Below are 22,246 nucleotides of genomic sequence, written 5' to 3'. Positions count from 1 at the left end.
ATTATATGTTTTCGCCTTTTGGATTGCTTATTGGAATGTATCTTTGTTATAGGCACATTATGCTTTGCGTCGGGGAAACCTGCAAAGAAATGGACGTACTGGGGACGAAGATATTAACAATTTGGTTATCGTGTTTTCTGTTAGGGATATGAATAAAGCGACTTTGTATAAGATTTTGAAGTTATGTTTCCAAGTAAATACAGGCAGATTGGTAGCTTTCTGTGTGTTTTATTATTATATCCAGAAAAAATTATCTTGAAAGGCATCAATTTTTGTGTACCGATGTCACTACATCAAACCGGTGTTTTGACATTGTTCATAATTTAGTTATTCGAAAATTTAGAGAACGAACGCAGCAGTATGGGTTGCGGTAAGCGAGTGTCATGTAACACCGCAGGGGGTATTTAGTTCCCCTTAGTAAGTTATAAAAAAGAAGTTGTAAAATACATTGATTTAATTATGAAATATTAAGATTAACTAAAGTCATAGTTATTGTGCCGGTATCTTCTAGGCAATCAAGTGTTTGATTTTTCAAAGGGGTTTGTGACTTTGTTCTTGTTTCTTTTTTCACAAACAAAAGCAAAACCTAACATTTTGTCGAATTTGAAAATGAACACCGGTTTTTAAATTTTATATTATATTTAATAATTACTAATGAAAGTTACATTAAATATTAAATAATAAACAATAATGAAGTTTCTATTTACCATCTTTTTAAGGGCATGTGTACGTAGACTTATAAATAAACGAAACTTTTACTCAACCGTTCGTAACCCATTCAAGGGGTTGAACATGAACATGAACACGAACACGAACACGTATCTTGTTCATTCATTTATGATCGTTAATTTAAATTTTCATCTACTCTTGTTTATGTCCTTTAGTTTATGTTTTTCAAGTTCGTTCTTTATATGTTCTAATTGTTTCAAACTCATTACAGTTTCGTCTAATTTTGATAATTTGTTAGGTCAAGTTGAAGGTTACATTTATTTCTAATATATGTTCGATTACCTTCGTTAACTGGTCATCCATTCATAAAGATGTTTATTTTTTTAACAAACAAACAAACACGAATATGAACAACAGTTCTTTATAAGAATATAGTAGATATGAATATTAAAATAAAGGGGTATTATTTATGAGCCATGAAAAAAGTCTAGTTGAGCCCCGCCACTAAGAATTTGATAGCCTTTTTGCACTAGAAACATGTAACATATTCCAAAATATACGGCAATCAATAAAGAAAACACATGAAATTAGGAAGCATCGTGGTAGCACAACTAAAACAAGACGACACCATCCTAGTTGTGAATTGGTTGATCGTGTTCACAACAAAACACAAAACCAAAAGTTGACATTTTACCTTATCATAGAAGCAACCTACTTTTTAACGCGACATGAATGTTATTGGTTTTATGCCCCCACGTATAGGGCAATATTCAAGAATCTCGATCGCTTGTATAAATTTTTCTACCCGAGTATGACCTCAATTAGTGTTAGGTGGTTCGATTGGTCTTTTGACTTAATCCAAATCACACATACTTAAAGTGGTCGTGATTGTTGAAAATTAGACGAAATTAATATTTAGGTTGCTCGTTGTAATGGAACTCCAATACCAACATTTAGTTTGCTCGATGGATCACTCGAATAATACAATAAGGTAGAGTGATATTTTGAACTTTCATGGTTTAAAATTCTTTATTAACTTATTAACTAAGATTGTATAGATAAGAGTATACTAAACCATCATGAAACTAAAAAAATAAACAAGATAACTTGGCAAACCACTAGGTGGCTCAAGCTGAGCTACCAACTCGGATTGGACATATTTACTCGAGTCAATTCAACATCTATGAATATAAACTCGAATTCGAGTTAATGTTGTGTTGGCTCGTAGTTGACACTTTGATCATTTCGAATAAATAATATATAGTCCAGGTTTTATACTAATTTCTACGCTACGTGAAGTATAAATGTATGAATTAGAGTACTCAATGGACATGGTGTATGGTAAGGTATCTTCTTACGTTATAGAGGTGGAGGTTCAAATCTTGTAAGACACACGTATATGTGATTTACACTTTTGTTGGTTGTTAAAAATATTTATAAGTACGTTAGTTTGCCGTCATAAAATATATACATGTATGAATTGGAAAAAGGTAGATGCAATATCCTCTTACATATATTATTGGATAAATTTTCATATCCTCAACAATAGAATATGCGGCTGTAAACAGACTGGAGTTAGACCATGCATTATCATATTGTTCTTATATTTTTGTCTACAAAGGAAAGGAAAGCAATGATTGAAATAAAAAAGTTGTTATATTACATTATTACCTATTAACTAATGTCTTCTTATATGAGCAAAAGGAATATATTGGTCTTCAATCTCTTCACAAATCCTTCATATAGAGAAAGTATATGATACTAACTTTATGATTTTAACCATCTTATGATAAGATCTTGATATAACTAGTAACTAATATACCTATAATTAATTTGATACTAAATTTTAAACACTTGAAACAAAATATATCCTACTATAACATACAAACTATTCTTTTAAACACTTTTATAGCATTAACATCTAGGGATTACATCTTCGATTAACCACTGCAAAAATTATGGTATTTATTATGAAAACCGGTGGTCAGTGGCGGTTCATCGGTTAACCACCATGGTATCGTTTTTCATTAACATCACCGTCGAATTCGCCACCGTTGAAAGCTTGTCTACACATCATCCCGTGCCCGAATTTCCAATCAAGCGCTTGGCACGCGCGAGAACAGTAATTAACGTCTCCACACACCGAACACCGTCTGAACTCATGCCTCCTCGTTTCAAGCCGCCCACAACTACCGTACGAGCATAACCTGACCTCCTGATCCATTATCGGTTGGTTCTTTGAGAACCAATCGACAAGGAACCGGTTTGCTGGGTGTGGGTCCGGTGCAGGCACATTACAACCAAAATCACTAAGTAATGGGCACACTGGACCCACCAGGTTAGGGAACTGGTTCCACGTCATTTGTTTACTAGAAAGTAACAATGATGATGGGGTTGTTGGGAAAACTCCTGCAAGCTCACGGGCGTTGGCTTGGATCAACAAACGACGCCCTTCGGCCACGTTTTTACTCACTCCATATCCGTCTTGTAGACAATGTCCGAGCTCCCGGATAGCGTTGATGTGCCCGAGAAACGCGGCTCGGGCACACAGAGCAACTCCGGCTCGCAAATCCTTGTCGTTCTTCATTCCTCCGCTACCGTTAAACTAAATCACCGCCAGCGAGTACAATGCTGGCGCGTGAGACCGGATCGCCGCCTTCGCCATTAACGAAGCTCCACTTTCTCGATTTTGCAAACAATAAAAACGAATCTGTACATAACAAGTTAACACAAACTATCAAATACTAACAATTATAATAATTAGGTCATGATAGAGCTACACCAACACCTATTTCATTTAAAACACTAAAAAAAGTAAAATTTTGAAATTATTAACACGATATCCAACGCGCGTCAGACAAAACCCCAAATTTAACTCTATGAGACATCATTTAGAAAAGAAAAAGGTCAAAATTTCAAAATTGTTGGTCACACTAGCCGTTTACACAATATCATAAAAATTATTGATCAGAACGCCCATTTGATCAAAATCCGAATGTCCATTTTGACCGGTCAAACTTTGAAACATATTTGGTCAAAACGGCCACCAGACGTATATACAGACTTCCATTGGAAACAGTGTGTGATTAGATGTCAAATGATGTGTGTATAAAACTCACCATGCCAAGTGTGTAAGAAGCCTCAGCATTTCCGGCATCCGAACAACGTTTCAAAAACCGATGTGAAGATTCCGACCAATTCTTAGCTTTAACAGCTAAACAACTCGAAGACGCCTTTGATAATACAAATGAATTAAGCCCTAATCCGTTTAGTCTCTTGCATCTGTTCAAAAAACACAATCAGTACAAAAAAATTAATAACAATAATAATAATGCAACTAGTTTTTTTTCCTGAGATTCATACGTCGATAAAACACTGATGAAATCGGCGGGACAGGCGGCGGATGAACCGAGCTTAGCAAGGATGGTTAAAATGATGTCATCAGGAAGATAGTCGAAAAAGTCATGTTGCCGGGCTCTTTTATTTATGGATTGTGTTCCGGTGAAGTTAATGTCTCTGATTCTCTTTTGACGACACATGATGTTGTTTTCATAACATGTTCCTCTTCTTGTTCTCATTACCTTATGTTTGGTTCTCTCTCTCTATAAACTTATGAAATGAAGTGTAAATATATATATAGGTGGTGGCGACGGTTACATGGGATCCTTTTACTTTAATGTTTGTTGATGGTATATTAAAGATACCGTATAGTCTCCGACAAAGTCCTATGCTAATATATATATTGCTGGACTAGCTTATTTAACAGCTAATATTCGTTTAACAAAACCTTAAAATAAAGATTATCATTAATAATTATGGTAAATGATTTGGTTAATTGTTAACATAAATATTCTTGATTTATAATTAAAATTAAATTAGTTAAGGTTCCATATATACCAACTAAAAGGTCGGCATTTAATTATTAATATGATTGTTAACTCATATAGCAGGTTAAATCTTTGCATTCGTAACAGATTATCATAATTAAAATTGCTATTTATAATTTTATATTTTGTTCAAATACAAAAAATATATACCCCCAGCAATTTCATATATATGGTTTGGAATACATATAGAATGTTTAAAAATCAACCTTTGCCATGAGTGTAGTGGATGACCGGATTTTGATAGTTGTTCCGAAAAAAAAATTGATTAAAGCATGTTACAAACTAAATGTGAAAATATAGAATGAAAAATGAGTCATTAGATGGATTAATTAGACATGTATTTAGCATATTAGTATCTAAATCAATTACACGGTGTTTTAAAACATCACAAACATACATGTATTGGGGAGCAATATTCCATTAACTACAAAATGATTTTAGATGTGAAACATATATACACGTTTTCGCTTAAGGTAGATCGTTCGTTAAACTACAAGTGATTTCCGCAACACTGTGACTACACGGTTTCTTCATACGTTAAATTAGGGCAATTTAACATGTCATAATTTTACACACGTCTAGTATAAAAACTAACTAGAAGCATCGTTGTAGCACGGTTTCAGACATCGTGATGTGCTACCCATTACGTCGACTATTTCTTTTCAAACATCACTTAAAATTATATACATATAGTATAGATGAAACCAACGTACTTTTAAGTTGATTTTCTTTTTTCTAAACAGTTAAAATTTCCTCTATGTCATAACGGAGACTAAAACCTATAATCTTTTGATTACCTTTTGATTGAAGACAATACACGTTTACCTACTCTAGACTAAGCTATTGAATAAACCCTTGTATAGTAACTCTTATAAAATTATAAAACCTTTTAATGCAAAGTACCATTTGTGGTAGTAGATATATATTTCTGGTGTAACAGAAATTGGGATAAAGTAAAGATGCATTAAGCCATAGGTTTTGTGACGACACTTTGATTTGTTCCCTGTGGCTGGTGCAAGCCATCTTTTGTGATACGACACGTAGATAGAATCGTGCTGAGTCAGCAAAGCTGTGGCAAAGGCGTGCGTATGCCACGTGAGCAGTATATATAACAATAAACAAGTAGAGTGTAGTAGAGGGAAAGCATGCGTGGGTGGCATGCCTGCCGTACGTACAATGTAAGTCAACATATATGTCTGACATAGGATTTGTTAGCTTGGTCCTTTTTGGCGGCTTGTTTAGTTAGTTACTTGTTCAAGCCACGTGTACGACGTTCCATGACGGCGGCTGCTAGCTTAGCAGTTACTTAACTCACAATTGTATAACTTTATGACAAAAAGATTAATGTTTTTTTAAGGTACTTGTTTTAATCGATTTGTAAAAAGTAAGATAATCAAGGAGATTAAACGGTGTAGCTTCGGTGATATGACAATTTATTAGCGAGTAGTGTATGCGTTTGTGGTGTGTGATCTTCTAATTCCTCGTAGACTTGTTAGAGTCCACAACATGAAACGAAAGGCAATCCAAGCAGTAATATTTGCGGCATGTTGGTACATATGGAGAACTAGAAACGAGGTCCTCTTCAACAATAAACGAGTCACAATTAATAGAATCGAGGAGGATATCAAAAGATATAATTTTCATTGAGTAAAATATAGAGGTAAAAAAGAAGGGGTTGAATGGAGAACATGGTGTTTGTTCTTTTTTTGAGTTTGTATTGGAATCATGTGTATTTGTATTCGGGTGTATATATATTTTGGTGTGTTTGTTCTTGTCTAGCATCTTGCTGGTCAAGTTATTTGTTGGTTTCTAATAAAATCGGGTGTTCAAAAAAAAGTAAATTACACCATGAAAGCAATGTGAGTTCAAATACTTGTGAGTGTAAAATTAGATGGTTCAAATACTTGTGAGTGTAAAATTAGATGGTAGTTATGCGTAAACAAATATCATTCAAAATTGCATTTCAGAAAATTAAAGGTGACATTCCACTATTAAGAAATTGGACAAGTTACATGTTGCTAAAACTATGTCATTTAACTGATATTGGTTGTTTATATGATAAGTTTGTATGTTGTGACATTTTATTTTATATTTTCTTTCAAGGATATGGTCAGATTTATATGCATTTTAATTTAATAATCTGATTAATTTGAGGTCACCCTTCAAAGAAAATGAAATGAAAGGTTAATTATGATGTTGGACTTATTCAAAAAAGTCGACAAGATCTAGTCAAGCAATTGGTAGGTTGACCTTTTCTTTCTTCTAGTTTTGACTTTTTCTTTTAAACCTTATGATACTTCTCATGTGAAATACGTAGCGCTCATCTTTTTCTTTCTTCTTTAAGCTTAAACATGAGAATATACACATTTACATGTGTGATATGTGCCCATATGCGTTTACCCAAAAACTGTAGAACACAATTGTATAAAATCGGTGTATGATATGATACCCGTTTTGCTCTCAATTGTTATTTTACTTAGGTAAGTTAAACAATATGAATTATCGTTTATGTGGTTCTTAAGAATCTCAACTTATAAATAGTTATATATGAATGCTTCTCTATTTATATGTATGTGCAATAGTGCACGATTGTGCTCAAAACTTTATTTCTTAATATGGTTGTGTTGTCCATTTTAGAGTAAGTGATTCACACTCTAATGTTAAACTACCTGTTGTGGGTGTTAAAATGGAGGCGCCAAAGCCACATCATCTCCATACACCAAAACGAGCTTGTGAAAGTTGGACACTAAAATGGGAGGCGTCGGTCCATTGACGTCCAAACCACAACATGATAGTCAAATGGTAGGCTGCGTGGTAGTGACATGATAAAGTATTATATATTTTTTAGTTAACCTACAACTGATGGTCTTATAAAGATAAAAAGGTCATTTAAGTTCAATGCCTAAGTTGGTCCATATCTCGCTCGTGAGACGAGTCCGACACCGGGGAGTACATAATCCAAACATTCGGATTAGCAAGAGTCGAGTACGATCAAGTTATATGAGTGTTCATAGTAAAGGATGCAAAATACCAAAGCATATACGGACGGTTTCGTATAACACATATGTCATTATGTATTATAACTCAAAGTACAATCGTCTAACTTATTCCGGGGGGGGGCGTCATCAATGGTCAACTATATTCGTTGATACAACCGTCTCGTAACTCGTTCGAGTTAAACCCCAACAATATTTTAAAATTCAAGTAATTATACTTTTAGAGGAAAAAATAGTACTAGAGAAACCTTTTGAGTATGTTAATCTATTGCAATTGATGTTGACACTCACATCCAACATTAAGGTTACCGAAATAATGTAAAAATATCCAAGTTGGTCATGTAAAAGTGTGTTTTTAAAGTAAACATAAAATTTTGTAAATACACTTTTTGAAAATAGAAAAGCAAGATTTAGATGTCTCCTAAGCACATGGTCTTGATCATGCTCATTCACATGATATCAAACCACAAACATTGTTGCCATTTCTCTAAGTCATGTTTAACTTGGCATTTTAGTTATTATTTTGGTAGGCCTTATCAGTTTACTTCAAATGAACACTTACTTTGGTCCCAATAGATCCAGCATCCAGATTTTCATTTAATTCTGCCTTTGATTATGGAATTAACCATTGGTAGCCAACCTAGATCTACCACAAGATAATTTATATTTATCTTAAGAATACATACCTGCCTAAGAAAAAATAAACACAATAGAAAAGATAAGGACGTGATTTCAGATGATTAAACGGACATTCTAAGTTCTAACACGTCAAATGTGACTCAGATTGTGAAACTAACTAGCATGACGCATGTAGGCTCCTGAAGCTGAACTAGGCTTGACGTCGACTTCGGTAGTTAGATGGTTACAAGGGCGGATCTATGTAGAAAAGTTGTACCCTGAAAAGGTTTCTTAAACTGTTAATAAAGAGTAAGATATTGTTATTTTCTTAAGCATGAGAACCCGTCGCAAGAAAACTCAGTGGACTCTTTAATACCCTGCTAAACAACTAGATAAGGTAAATTGCAGTTTTTGCTAGGTAGCTCATTTATGGTAGGAAACCAGTGGAAAAAGATTCGAACTTGAGACCCCTACTAGAGAGGAAGCATATGCTTACCGGTTGCCACTCCACCACCAATTGTTGTAATAGCATTTAGATTTGAATTTTCGAGAAAAAAATTGATTATATTATGAAAGTTTTAACAACTGAGACAGATTTAGAAATTAAAAAGTTTGTGATAAATCTGCAATAAAATCCATAGCTTAGCATATAAAAAATGTTTACCCTTCTCTAAACATGAGTACAAGTCATTTAACGTTATTTTTACTGTGCGGGTCCCATTATACGAGAATATATTATCACGGGGCCCGCATAATGAATAGGAAACAGTAATGTAACTAATATCTAACATCTAGTTACTTGATCATTTGTCAAAGGAACACCTTGGAGGACAGCCAACATGCTGCAACCTCATTATCCCTAAACAACTGCCGTAGTAAGTTTACAACCAAGTAGTTAAAATGTCCAGAATACCCTTTACGGCGGTGTTTGGGATTGCTTATTAAAACTAATCTCTGCCGGTTGCTTTATGTAATAGCCAACATCAGTTGTTTATTTCCTCTCTTTTATCCCTCCGGCCCTCTCTAAACTAGCATTTATGATTAGCGTACATAATATCGTTGCATATTCTGTCTACTCCATTTTTGTTTATTTTTACCGCACTCAGTTTTTTCAAGTCTATGCATAGTATAAACCCTTATATCCGTAGACCGATCATTCCTAATAAAGCAAATCCTTCACGAGTCGTCGTGAAATTTCCTGGTCGATTATTCGACCTACATCTTATATACTTCATAATACAGTGAAACAGCCACATAGTGCAAGAAAGAATATGTGACCATGCTCAACTCATCCATTAAAGAAAGTAAGAATAGTCTAGTGTAATACAAGACTACTTTACTTTAAAGATTTGACCTCAACAAAACAATCATACAAGTCATATGTCATGTAATTGATAATACATATTGCAATATGCTGTATCAACTTATAATACATAGCAATAACATAACATAACAATACAAGTATATATATATATATATATATTCTCAGAGTAATTGAATCAATATTATACACACATACATCTCAAGTTATAAAATTTACTAAACATATTACAATAATAAACCCAATTGGTTGGTTAATATTAATACGGTTGGTTTGGAGGACGAACCGAGATCCGAACCGGGAGTGGGCGACCCGTACCCGACCCACCACAGCTATTACACGTCATCCGACCGGAACCAGCACATGTCCGACACCCACCGTCTCCATCCGACCACCGGTTGCAAAGACAACTGACCCGACCCGTTCCGTTGCAGCTTGAACACCTTGGGAATTGACCCGAACCCGAACCCGGACCCATCATTGGGTTGTGATCCATTACCGATTTCAATAGGGCTGCTCCGGCTATGACGCTTAGACCGGTGGCTAGTTGAGTCAATACAATCGGACCCATGTTGAAGAACTGAAGAATTGGTGATAAATTGATAAAAAGATTTGATTTTTTTGGGTTGAATTGGAAATTGATTATGTAATTGGGTGTATAAAGGTTGCACGCATGTGGAAGTGGTGGTGGAATTGAACACGTAGAACCGTGTGAATTTGGGTTTGGATTGTAGCGAGGATATTGTTATGGATGCAAATGGTTGGTTTGATTGCTACTTCTTTCTTGTCCTCTTGTTTTTATTTTCGCCATTTTGGTTCACACGCAATGGAATGGGATGAGCGTTTTCGATACTGGTATCGAATTTGATACTGAATCGGTATTAAGTTTTGAGTTTCGGTATCGGTATCGGTATTTTCTGAATTTTGCACGAAATACCGGTTTGGTACCGATATTAAATATTTCAAAATTTCAGGATTTGGATTTTGGGGATCGGTATCGGTCGCTACCGTACCATCCCAAGCTTTAGGACATTGAACATGATTATCAATTTAATTTAGGACACATTGGTGAATGGTGATTCTATAATTCAAGTTTCAAATTGATGACGGAGGTAGTCTGATCATCGAACCCGAAGCAAGTAAGCACACTGCCTTAGGAGGTTCGAAGGTTAAATGGTTGAATGCTTAAAAGCTTTTTGATATGACATGAACAACACTTATCATTCTTATCAAAAATGTCGAATCTCTTTATTAGCTTGCATGGAAAGTTTATTAGCTTGCATGGAAAGTTGTAACAAGTGTCTTGAAAAGGAATGATACCCCCTTTTTATTAAAAGATGTAAGGATCGACTGCAAGCGATTGAGTTGGTTTCACATTTCAACTTGAATAGGAACGAACACCCCACTATAAAAGGAGGACTTAGCACCTCGGGTCCTCGGGTATTTCATTCACACTTCCATCCTCGCATGTATATTTACACTTACACCCTCTTGATTATCACCTTCAAATAACATATTAACTTATTCTTATACTGGTTGTTGATCGCAGGAAACTCTCTCCTGCAGTAGCTAATGGTTGTTTCATCGTAGCATGAGTCATTCAAGCTATCAAGACCCACCGAATCATCCTTGATCACTTATTTTTTTTAGCAACACAAATATTAATAGAATTATTTATATATCGATATTTGAAATAATGTGATATTGTATGCTTGTGAGATTATTATTCAAAAATCAAATTATTTCTCTTACATGTGTATATTCTTGTTATGTTACAAAGTACAAACCATCAGTGTTGTTAAAATCCTAACTTCCAAGGATTGGGATTGTATTAATAAATTCAAGAACACAGATTCAAACTGAGAAAATGTAAAGATATTTATTATATAAAACTGTTGTGAAACCACCGACGATTTTACAAGTTGTATAACACCTTTTCACATTTGTCAAAAGTCTTGGCCACATGAACACTCCACATAAGTGTTATGAAAGTGTCGGTAAGACACATCCATGTGATGGATGCCAAATTTTCAATCCCAACTATATGAACATGTCCCCTAAATAGTATTACCTTTTTGTATATATATATCTACCTTTGTAATCTAAGTAGACACCATCAAAATTTACTGAATCATACATTTTCTTATTCTCTTGTTTTGTTATCTTCAAGTTCTCATATTACACTAATAATATTGTTATAGTTAGGGCTAATATTATAACAAAAACCATATTATTACATTAACATTGTCATCCCTAACAACAACACAGTAATATTTAAAATATTTATAAAAACTAACGAAAATATGGTAAAAACTAAAAACAGCCCTACGGTACCCACCCGGCCTGGTCCCTCGTTAGCATTCATCAATTGACTTCGAGTCATTATTGTGGTGCAACTTGAGTCTACTGGTCTAGTGTTAGAATAGTTGATCATTGATCAAATCACATTCGTTTTTTTCTTGGATCTTTTAAGAAGATGTTAAAATGTGTCTCACAATTGTGTCATCATTATGAGTGATATTGAATCTTTATTTTGTTTAACTAAATAATAGAGTTAATCCAAATATTAGTGGTTAAAAGGCTTATACGATTTAGTTAGCTAGATTGGTTTATCTTTATTTGATACACTTAAAAGAACTCAAAAAAATTGAGACGGTGAGCTATTAGTTGCAGTGGTGGACCTAGGATTTTTTTCACAAGAGACAATCGAGGAGCTTAACCAACATCTTACATGGGTCGATCGAGATTTTCAAGTATAAATAACACAAACTTTTTTGTTATGGACATACACCATATCCTTTGGCAGTAGGTTGACCGCCCTTGATTAGTTGAAAGTTGAATATCTCATAGCACCCTATATTGTCTAGGAAGATCCTTAGCAAGTGTAAGCAAGAGACGAGGCTAAAACATTGAAAAAACGTTCTAATTTAACTGACAAATAAACATAGTAGTTAGTCTTAAGTCAATCTAACTTATAGTTAAACAATTTGATCATGATCATAAACACCTAACCAAACATAACGAAAACTCTAGTCTTGATAGTAAATCACTTTCTAGTTGATATATAAATTGAACTAGTTTTAGAGTCCGTGTAACACACAGAATGATCCAAATTATAAAATTACATAACGTATATGGAAAAATGTATTACATCTATATTTGCGTCTATATTATGTATACATAATTGACTTATTTATATCACAAAATGATTTTTTAAAATGAACTTAATAAAAAAAATGCACGTGCAAAAACGTACATGAGAACGTTCCTTCTATTGACAATTTCATTCTCAATATCATATATGTATAATTGAAAGAATTTTGGTAAGAACCAATTTCGGGAAAAAAACCTCTCATACAATAGTAGTTAGTTACCTTTATTGATATATTTATCAATGTATCACCCATAAAAGGAAAGGAGAACATTAAATTATAATGACAGATGTTTTCAAGAACTATGTTTTTATAAGCTACATCATGAAAAATATTTTAATAAGTTTCAAGGGGCTTTTAGACTTTGGCATAATGATAAAATAAAAAATAACATGTTAACCCTTTCAATTTTGTGAATATTTTGCTTCACTTGAGTATAGTTTTTCATGATATGCTTTCCATAGAACGTTATGATCACCATTGAAGCAAACGTTAACGCTGACACGGATGTTTCAAATTTGATAGAACTTTGAATCATTGATAGGCCTGAGGGTGGCATGTCGGAAGTGTTCGCTATATTTTCTTAAATTTTAATAGTAGAGGGAAAAATAGTTAATTTTTCAAATCCCGAACATTTTGATTATTTCCAAAAAATGCCCTGTTCAGTGACAATAGAAGCGACACTTTTCAAACGAGCAAATGAATGTCCTAACGAGCAAATGATGATCACGTCGAGTAAATGAAGACTTGAATGGGTAACTCAACCACTTAATCATCCCGCGACACCATAATATCCCCTTTCAGTAAAAATAAAGGCCTGCGAGTCGTTTGAGCCCCGTTCAGTGAAAACAGAAGCGGCGCTTTTCAAACTAACAAATGAATGCCCTAACGAACAAATGATGACCACGTCGAGTAAATGAAGAATTGAATGAGGAACTCAACCCCTTAATCGTCCCACGACACCATAATATCACCCTTCAGTGAAAAAAAAGGCCCATGAGTCGTTGCGAGCCCCGTTCAGTGAAAACAGAAGCGACACTTTTCGAACGGATTAATGAATGTCCAAACGAGCAAATGATGATCACGTCGAGTAAATGAAGACTTGAATGGGGAACTCAACCCCTTAATCATCCTACGACACCGTAATACCCCCCATTCAGTTAAAACAAAGGCCCACGAGTCGTTGCGAGCCCCATTCAGTGAAAATAGAAGCGACACTTTTCAAACGAACAAATGAATACCCTAACGAACAAATGATGAACATATCAAGTAAAGGAAGAATTGAATGGGGAACTCAACCCCTTAATCATCCCACGACACCATAATATCTCCATTCTGTGAAAACAAAGGCCCACGAGTCGTTGCGAGCACCGTTCAGTGAAAACAGAAGCGACACATTTCTAACGAACAAATGAATGTCCTAACGAACAAATGATGACCACGACGAGTAAATGAAGACTTGAATGGGAAACCCCTTAATCATCCCACGAGATCATAATATCCCCGTTCAGTGAAAAAAAAGGCCCACGAGTCGTTGTGAGCCTCGTTCAGTGAAAATAGAAGCGACACTTTTCAAATGAACAAATGAATGCCCTAACGAGCAAATGATGACCACGTTGAGTAAATGAAAAATTGAATGGGATTCAGGGAACCAGTTCCTACTCGTACCCGACCGCGGGTACGACCTGGTATTAGATTTTTCTCCGGAGCCATACCCGAAACCAGAAATACTCGGTCAAATCCCGACCCGTCTCTACTCGAAATCTGAAAAAATCCCGGAAAACCTGGTCAAATACCCGACTATACCCGAAAACGGTTCCTACCTTACCCGATTTTGAACTTTTTTTTCAATACCCGGAACCGGTTTCGGGTAAAAAAACCACCTCTACCTCTTTTGAGGAGTCTAGAAGGCAATTGGGCTTGTTTAGAATATTATTATGGGCCATTGCAACACTTGACGTGACCCAATAATATAATAATAATTCATTGTAGCTCAATACACAGACAGAGCCTCTCATTCATTCATTCATTCATTCATTCTCATTCTCATCGGATCGTCTGCTCCGTCACGACGTATTTCACCTCCATCTCGTCGTTGTCATGTCTCAGGTGAAATCAAACTCCAATTAATCCGATTCTAATCCTATTACAAGTTGATCTGCTTTTAATCGTTGATTTGTTTGATCGAATATGATAGATATGATCCGTTAGGGTTTGTACCAATCGTTAAAATAATTAGTGTTTAATTCACTACTCGAATCTTTGTTTGATTGATGTGTAATAGGTTAATCAATATGAATTGATGGAATATCAATTATTAGGGCTTAATTATTAATTTTTTAATTTGATGGTCAATTTTATTGTTTTTTGTTTGTGTTGTGGTTGTAGGTTGATAACAGGAACTCGTCCGCGGTCAAACGTGCCAGGACCGATGGTATGTTGATGTTATATGATATGCTAGATACTCACTTTTTTACATGTTGTTTTTCATTTAGTTTTTGTAGCTGATTTCTTATTGATAGATAGATAATCCAAAAACACCTGAGTGCATGTAGCCCTCTGGGAAAAAAGTCCATTGATGTGTTATGGACATAAAGATGGGAGTGGGCAGCATTTTCATTGCTTGTTATTTGAAACACGCTGCATTCTCTTATAAGTTAGGGTAACAAGGTAGGGCCTTGGATCGTTCAACTTTTTTTTATGAAGTTGAATAATTGATGTATTTCCCTCACATGATAAACGGAATTACTAAGGCATCAAAGAGAGCTGATGCTTTGACATATGAAGAAAAGACATCAATTTCTTACAATAGGAGAGTTGAATGATCCAAGGCTTTACCTTGTTACCCTAACTTATAAGAGAAGGATGCAGTGTGTGTCAAAGAGCAAACAAAGTTTATATCTATAATAACCCATCAATGGACTTCATCAAAGGGCTACATGTGCTCAATTTTATACCTTTAGCTTATTCCGTTACAATTTTTAGGGGGGAAACTGCTTATCTGCCCATTGTGTTTTGACACAGCAGATAAGCACTTCTTGAGTGTTTCGAAAGGGGCAAACTGCTTATAGTTACTATTCTTTTACATATAGTACCAATTTACTTTCTCATTTGTCTTAAATAGGACAATTTACTAATTTTTATGCCTCATGAAGTCGTGGTCATTATAAAATGTCTTTTTGTCATGTTTGGGTCGTCAGAAACCAGGTCAAAAGGCCGAGTTGACATGGTGTGTGTCGTTTTCTTGATCACCTTACATTTTTTGTTTTTTAAAACGTTGATGCGATCTCTTTTTGTTATTTTAAAATCTTGTTTGAAAATGCTACATGAATGTTTAGAAAAATCAAAGCTGCTAAATAAATAAGAAAGAGACACATTACCAAACCAGCTCAATGTTTTGGGTTGCTTACCTAGCTTTCAAGTTACTGAATGACCCAAACAGGACTAAAAGATCTTTGACTAGAAGCACAAAAGTTACAAATGAGAAAGTACATCGGTATTCTATGTGAAAAAAACCCTATGATCATCTGCTTGTATGAGGATGAAATAAGCAATTTGGGTAGGTGGCTGTGATTTCGTATTCAAACTGGTTATCTGATTCTGATCATTTTTCCTCTCTAAATCCTAATGCACAGAATTGGTGAACACTAAAATAACTGCGTATCTTATTATTGTCTGTTGTTACATAAGATGCAAACACAAACACAAACACTATCTCACACATTGCATTTTGCTCCAGCTGATTATTTGCTTCTGTTTATTTTAAAAAGCATTTCCAGCATCTCTTTACTAATCTTAATGTTAACATAAACTGGGATGTTGTATTCAGGGGTTAGCAATGCATTTGATGATTAATTGGTTCCAACTTTGAACTCATTTTTCTCCACTTTCACATCTTATATAATATATATGTAATTCAAGCTTTGAAATAACCCATACCTGTTACTTTTAAGGCATTAACTGTTTATACAGAGAAAATTCTTCTGTTAAACTTTTTGAAAGGCACCAATACTCTTACTTTGTGAAAGGTGACACTCTTCAGTGGTATTTGACTTGCATGTGTAATGTAGATGATCCAGCTTTATATTTAAATTTTCTTGGAATTATATTAAACTGTGGAACTTTAAGTTCTGGTGTTTATTGGAGATTTATATGATTTCAGGTGGCCGTAGAGAAGATGACTGGACCTGTGCCAGCTGTGGAAATGTCAATTTTTCATTTAGGACAACTTGCAACATGCGTAACTGTACACAACCTAGGCCAGCTGATCATAATTCAGTAAGTTGCACAATCACATTGTCATCTTTGTTTTAATATAATCTTTTGACCAAATGGTGATATTGCAGAAATCTGCTCCAAGGCAAATGATGACCCCACAGGGTTACACCTCGTCTTCTGCTTATACTGGGGCCGCTGCACCCGCTTCAATGTATGTGGGTGTTCCACCATATGGTGCATCTCTGCTTAATGCAACATCTATGCCGCCTTACGAGGCTCCGTTGTCTGGTGGTTCTACTTATCCTTACATCTACAACAATCGCCTTGCTGCAGGCAACCCCTATCAACCTCTGCAAATATCTGGCACGCCACCTTATGCTGGTACTTTATTGTTTCTACTTTCTATCAATGTGTTTTTATGATATATTGCATTTATCAATAATACATGTTTCTGTACAGGTGGTATCTATGGTTTACCTCAGCTGATGGACCAACTTGGTTTGCGTTTGCCGATCGGCCAGACTGCTATGGTATGTTTTTATCTTGCTACGGATGTAATTCTTATTTTCCATTGACCTTATATATATCCCCATTTTGTTAGTGGTGATCATAGCATGTGTTGCTAAGTTTTGATTGATCGTCTGATTCTTGAAACTCAATAGGGACCAAAGCCTGGATTTTTCCCAGAAGAGACATCTCAAAAGAAAGGTATTTCACATCCAATTGTTTTATTCTTTGAAGCTTATAACATTGTGATTTGTGACGGTGTATAATGATCTGTTTGTCATTGTTTTAATTTTCAGATGGAGCTCGAGAAAACGACTGGGAATGCCCAAAATGTGGAAATGTCAATTTCTCTTTTAGAACCGTTTGTAACATGAGGAAATGCAGCACACCTAAGCCAATATTTCAGGTTTGATATGTTGTCTTTATATGCGTTCTATTTTTGGCACATTGAAGCATTTTGGACAATGTTTTATGTTTTGTATCACTAACTACTTAAGTTTATACTTTGATAGGGTGTTAGTATGCAGACTGCAAAACCAAGCAAGAGTTCCAGTAAGTACTCAATGGCAAAAGGATCCAGGACCGGAAATGGTTCTGAACTCAGCTGATTAGGACTGGTACCGGTTTTATCCGGCCTGTCAGTCACTAATCAGCCCGACCTTCGGTTCAAGGATCTGGTTTTACTTTTGCAGTCCAACCCAGTCCTAAATGTTGATTTCTGATTTATTTATGTACCTATTTTTGTTGCAGAAACAGACACGCCTGAGGGAAGCTGGAAGTGTGAGAAATGTAACAACATAAATTACCCTTTTAGGACCAAATGTAACAGACAGAATTGCGGTGCAGAAAAACCAGAATCCCAGAATTCACCTACAAATGAAGAAAACAATGATCAGGTCTGTTTTGTCAAGTACTTAATCCAATTGTTCGTTGTTTGCTTTAAAATGTTCTATTGTTTCCTGCTTGGAGCCGTCTTGCATATAAATAAACAATTGTTTATAATCATTTACAGCTTATTATCTATTACCAATTATATTTCTCATCAGTTTATAATCTTAGTCTTAGTCTCTGATAAGATTCAGATATGATTTTGTGATGAAATAAACAAAAACAGTAAATAATGAGTAAAATAGAGTTGGTTAACATTTGAGAGATTTTCCATTTCTCTCACAGTTTACCGTCAAGAGGTAAACCAACTCTCCAGGGATAATAATAGCCAAATTAAGCATAAAAATAAAATTACAACTCTAATGCCTCTCTTTATAGATAAAATTACAACTTATGTCATCTTTTTTTTAATAATGTGTATTTTTATCTAATGTTCCAGTGAGTTGGTCAGCTGTTGCTCAGTTTGGTCTGAAAGTCAGTCATGTCGTCTTGTTTCTGTTGCTGCTGGTTATCAAGTTACTCTGGTTTGTGATTCCTGTTGTCAAATTGTGGTCTCTTACATTCAGATTTACGTGTCGGTTGGGTAAGTGTTCTGCAATATGTCGTTTTATTAAATAGGTACTTTGTCATGGTTCTTGTTTATGAACAACTAGTAATGTGTCTTGAAGTCAATTGTGTGTCTTAATTTGGAAATGAGTGAGTGGTATAATGTTTACTTGTTTTTCTGGATTTTGCTTTTGTTTCTCGTTGGTTTGGTCGTTAAAAGTCAGTCGTGTTTATCAGCACAGTTCACAGTTGAAGTATCTATTTTCTAGGTGTAAAGTATCAATAAATGCTGATTGCAGACCAGTGTTTATAGGTCTCTGAACATACGGTCATGGTTAAGTTGTCATAAGAAGCCCCAAACCAGTTAAACTAGGTCTATGTTTTTAGAGGTGCATGAGGCAAGCGTATTATTCTAAGCGCTGACCTAACCAAAATGGGTCTGAATCTTGTTTCGACTTGTAGCCATCTCACTTTTCAAAATTCTCTACATAAAACAATCTGAAATTTGAATCAAAACCATATTGAGAACACTTTTTAAAACCTTTTTAGACTGCTTCAAAGGAAAAGTATATTAGATGTTTTATCATCATATTTATAGAATACTGGGAGAACGATTTGGTGAGTAAAGTGAGTCTAAAAATGAACAAAACACTCGTAGTTATAGGTTTATTTGGTTGTTACTTGGCAATTAAAAGCCAATTTGAGGGCGAGTCAAATGGAAACAGTTAGGGGCTTTGATTTTGGTCGTTAAGCTTGCAGGAAATTTGGGGTTGTAATCTTTTCAAGCATTTGAAAATGTGTTTTGTGACTTTTTACCTGTTTGGCGCGTTAGAAGCGATATAATTACAGGCTTTTTATTTAATGTGTAGAGCAGTAGAGGTATTTTATACATTTTACAACCACTTAACAATCAGAGTAAATGTCCATTCATATTTGAGAACCTATGGTGTTACCAGTGCAAAAGTAATTAGTCATACTTGAAGACAAAATTAAGATTTCTACAAACCACCAAGGGCTATTTGTGTAAGAGCGTACACATTCATTCCCCATTTTTAAATTTAAGGGAAAAAAGAATACCAAAAACATAAAAACACATCTACATTGTATCTGCCATCCTCATTCTCCTATAAAAAGCATTCACATCCCCTATTCCATACTCAAATTATAACAAAAAGTTTTACTTTTACAGCGGAATCTCATCGTAATGGGGTGGTGGTTATTTGACAAAGACAAAGTCTTAAAACACCAGGGTGGGTTTTAGAGGGGGAGAAGTCCCAAATACAAAAAGGATTAAAAGAAATTTGTTGCTCTAATAAAACATTGGAATCCCATCCCTAAATTACATACTCCAAATTATACTGAAACCCCATATTTGGATGTTCATTATTCACCCATATCTTATGTTTTAATATGTTTGTGAGTGGAAGTATATATTACTAATAGATTATGAATATATATGAGGAGTCGAATATAGAAGATTTTTTAAAAGTAAACAAGTTTTACGGATATTGTGTATTTTTGTTAAATTAAATGGATGGGGATGGGGGGTTTCATTGCAATTCATTCATCAACTCCTCCCTTATCTAGAGGTTTTAATCGACAATTAATTTTAAGGTTGAATCTTGTTTAATTTTAAGTTTGAACTCGATTAATTTTAAACGACTGTAACGTTGAAATAAAAATAAAATTCCTTTTTTTTTAAAATTTATTATCAATATCGGGTAGGAGTGCATACAAACAAAAAAACTAAAATTACTTAAATAAAACACACTCGTCTTTAATTATTCATGATCGTTTTCAATCGTCTTCATTTCTTCATTACCGACTTAAATTCTTCAACCGTCTTCATATCTAACATGTTCTCATCAACGTCTTCTTCACCTAATAGGCCGGAAGATAGTCATTCCTCCACCTATTCTTCGTGAATGGGTCATTCAATTGCAATTCCTCTTCGAGGTTTGTTTGGTCTTGTATACGATCCACTGCGTTCAAGTGATCCTTTAGACAAATGCATATAGCTAACAACTCCAAAGCGAGTTTTGTTTCTTCATAACGATAATACCCTTACCACTAAGAGAAAAAAAAAAACATATTTCAAAGCTACCGTGGAAGCTTGGACGGTTAGTAAAGCACGTGTTATAGTTGATATCAATTTAATATATAACTAGATTTATATCAATCTAATATATAACTAGTATTTAGGAACCGCACTACGCGACGAGACTATTCAGCTGAAAAAAAGATATCTACACTTGTTCGGTTCGTTGCGACGACTCGATTCTAAATTAAAAAGAACGTAATATAGATCCATGTAAAACATGACAATTATAGATTTATGATTTTTATTTGTCTACTACATTTATTTTAATGAAAAATGCCTTATAGTTTATAAATTATCTAACCTTTTATCATTTTTATTATTCTGGACATTTATTTACTAACATAATTTTTGGGTTTAATATCAGTACCGTAACGAACTTAACCCACACCAACCAAATACACGTAAATGTAATATACTTGTTGAATAAAAGTCTTTTTTAACATTCTTGAAGTTGGGCTTGTTTAGTAAAACGGGCTCGGTAACCAAATAAGATAAAAAAAATAAATAAATAAATAAATAAGAGTAAAAAAACAAGATGACGTACGGCTGGGAGTTATAATACGAGGTTTTAAAAGATAGGACGATTGTTCCGTTCGGTTTGGTTTGGTTTGGTTTGGTTTGGTTTGAGTTTGTACGTTTTGAAGGTTCTTCACTATATCTATATATGATTATTATCGTTACATTGATTCTAATATATATAGTTTATATTAGTCTTAGTATAATAACTTGGTTGGTTTTTGTTCATAAAGTTGATGTTTATTTATATTTACTATAACGATCAATAATTAGTTTTTAATCTTTAAATCTTGTCAAAACCGGGTTTGCTTCAGTATTTGAATCCTTCTAGCACTTTATCACTTATACGACATGTATAGCCCAATACGAGCCGTATAGGCCTGTATTGATCACATCCGTTTGATTTTGTGTTTGAACTATTATTGGCATTGCTTTTCAACTTTTGGATACATGGAATATAAATTACTACTTACATACATACAATATTCATTCATGTTACTGCATGTACAGATATAATATTTTCAAAGAAGAAATCATGGCACTTGTAAGTCTTTTAACTTACACGTACATATTCATGAAACTAGTACTTCAAGTATATATAGATACAAAATCCTAAGATGGTTTTGTAGTACAAGCCGGCGGGAGTCTTAAAGAAGAAATAGCAAAGCTATTTGAGGTCTCGCTGAAACGTACCGTTCCTGTTGAACCACCAGTGGCACCTCTTATAACCATCTGTTCCAAGAAAGAAGCTGCTGCTGCTGCTGATTACCAATGGTATATGCTTTGTTTCTTTGTATATATATATATACACATACTTTTATACTAAT

General features: G+C 34.5%; 2 protein-coding genes and 1 pseudogene across 2 annotated transcripts; 1 reads left to right on the top strand and 2 right to left on the bottom strand.

Annotated features, from left to right (window-relative positions):
- Positions 1–2,664: 2,664 nt before the first annotated feature.
- LOC143596919 (F-box protein At1g67340-like) lies at positions 2,665–4,247 on the bottom strand (annotated as a pseudogene).
- Positions 4,248–9,585: 5,338 nt separating this feature from the next.
- On the bottom strand, positions 9,586–10,260 carry LOC143596918 (uncharacterized). Its single transcript, XM_077075575.1, has one exon. The coding sequence runs from the start codon at positions 10,060–10,062 to the stop codon at positions 9,751–9,753; it is 312 nt and encodes a 103-aa protein (XP_076931690.1). The 5' UTR covers positions 10,063–10,260; the 3' UTR covers positions 9,586–9,750.
- A 4,447-nt stretch (positions 10,261–14,707) lies between these two features.
- LOC143596917 (ranBP2-type zinc finger protein At1g67325-like) lies at positions 14,708–18,942 on the top strand. Its single transcript, XM_077075574.1, has 10 exons — positions 14,708–14,752; positions 15,032–15,077; positions 16,806–16,921; positions 16,990–17,242; positions 17,321–17,391; positions 17,524–17,569; positions 17,665–17,774; positions 17,881–17,920; positions 18,119–18,264; positions 18,696–18,942. The coding sequence occupies exons 1-10, from the start codon at positions 14,744–14,746 to the stop codon at positions 18,696–18,698; spliced, it is 840 nt and encodes a 279-aa protein (XP_076931689.1). The 5' UTR covers positions 14,708–14,743; the 3' UTR covers positions 18,699–18,942.
- Positions 18,943–22,246: the final 3,304 nt, after the last annotated feature.

This window comes from Bidens hawaiensis, unplaced genomic scaffold (assembly GCF_021521415.1).
Source record: "Bidens hawaiensis isolate Kalapana, Puna unplaced genomic scaffold, B.hawaiensis_p1.1 tig00047376_1, whole genome shotgun sequence".
NCBI classification, from domain to species: domain Eukaryota; kingdom Viridiplantae; phylum Streptophyta; class Magnoliopsida; order Asterales; family Asteraceae; genus Bidens; species Bidens hawaiensis.
The sequence above is the reverse complement of the archived record's forward strand: the minus strand, read 5'-3'. Positions and strand labels throughout refer to the sequence as shown.

Excerpts from the sequence above, each read along its gene's own strand:
- LOC143596918 (XM_077075575.1), bottom strand. The coding sequence starts at position 10,062 with ATGGGTCCGATTGTATTGACTCAACTAGCCACCGGTCTAAGCGTCATA.
- LOC143596917 (XM_077075574.1), top strand. Across the intron at positions 15,078-16,805 it reads CAAACGTGCCAGGACCGATG|GTGGCCGTAGAGAAGATGAC; the intron begins GTATGTTGATGT and ends ATATGATTTCAG. Across the intron at positions 17,570-17,664 it reads AGAGACATCTCAAAAGAAAG|ATGGAGCTCGAGAAAACGAC; the intron begins GTATTTCACATC and ends TTTAATTTTCAG.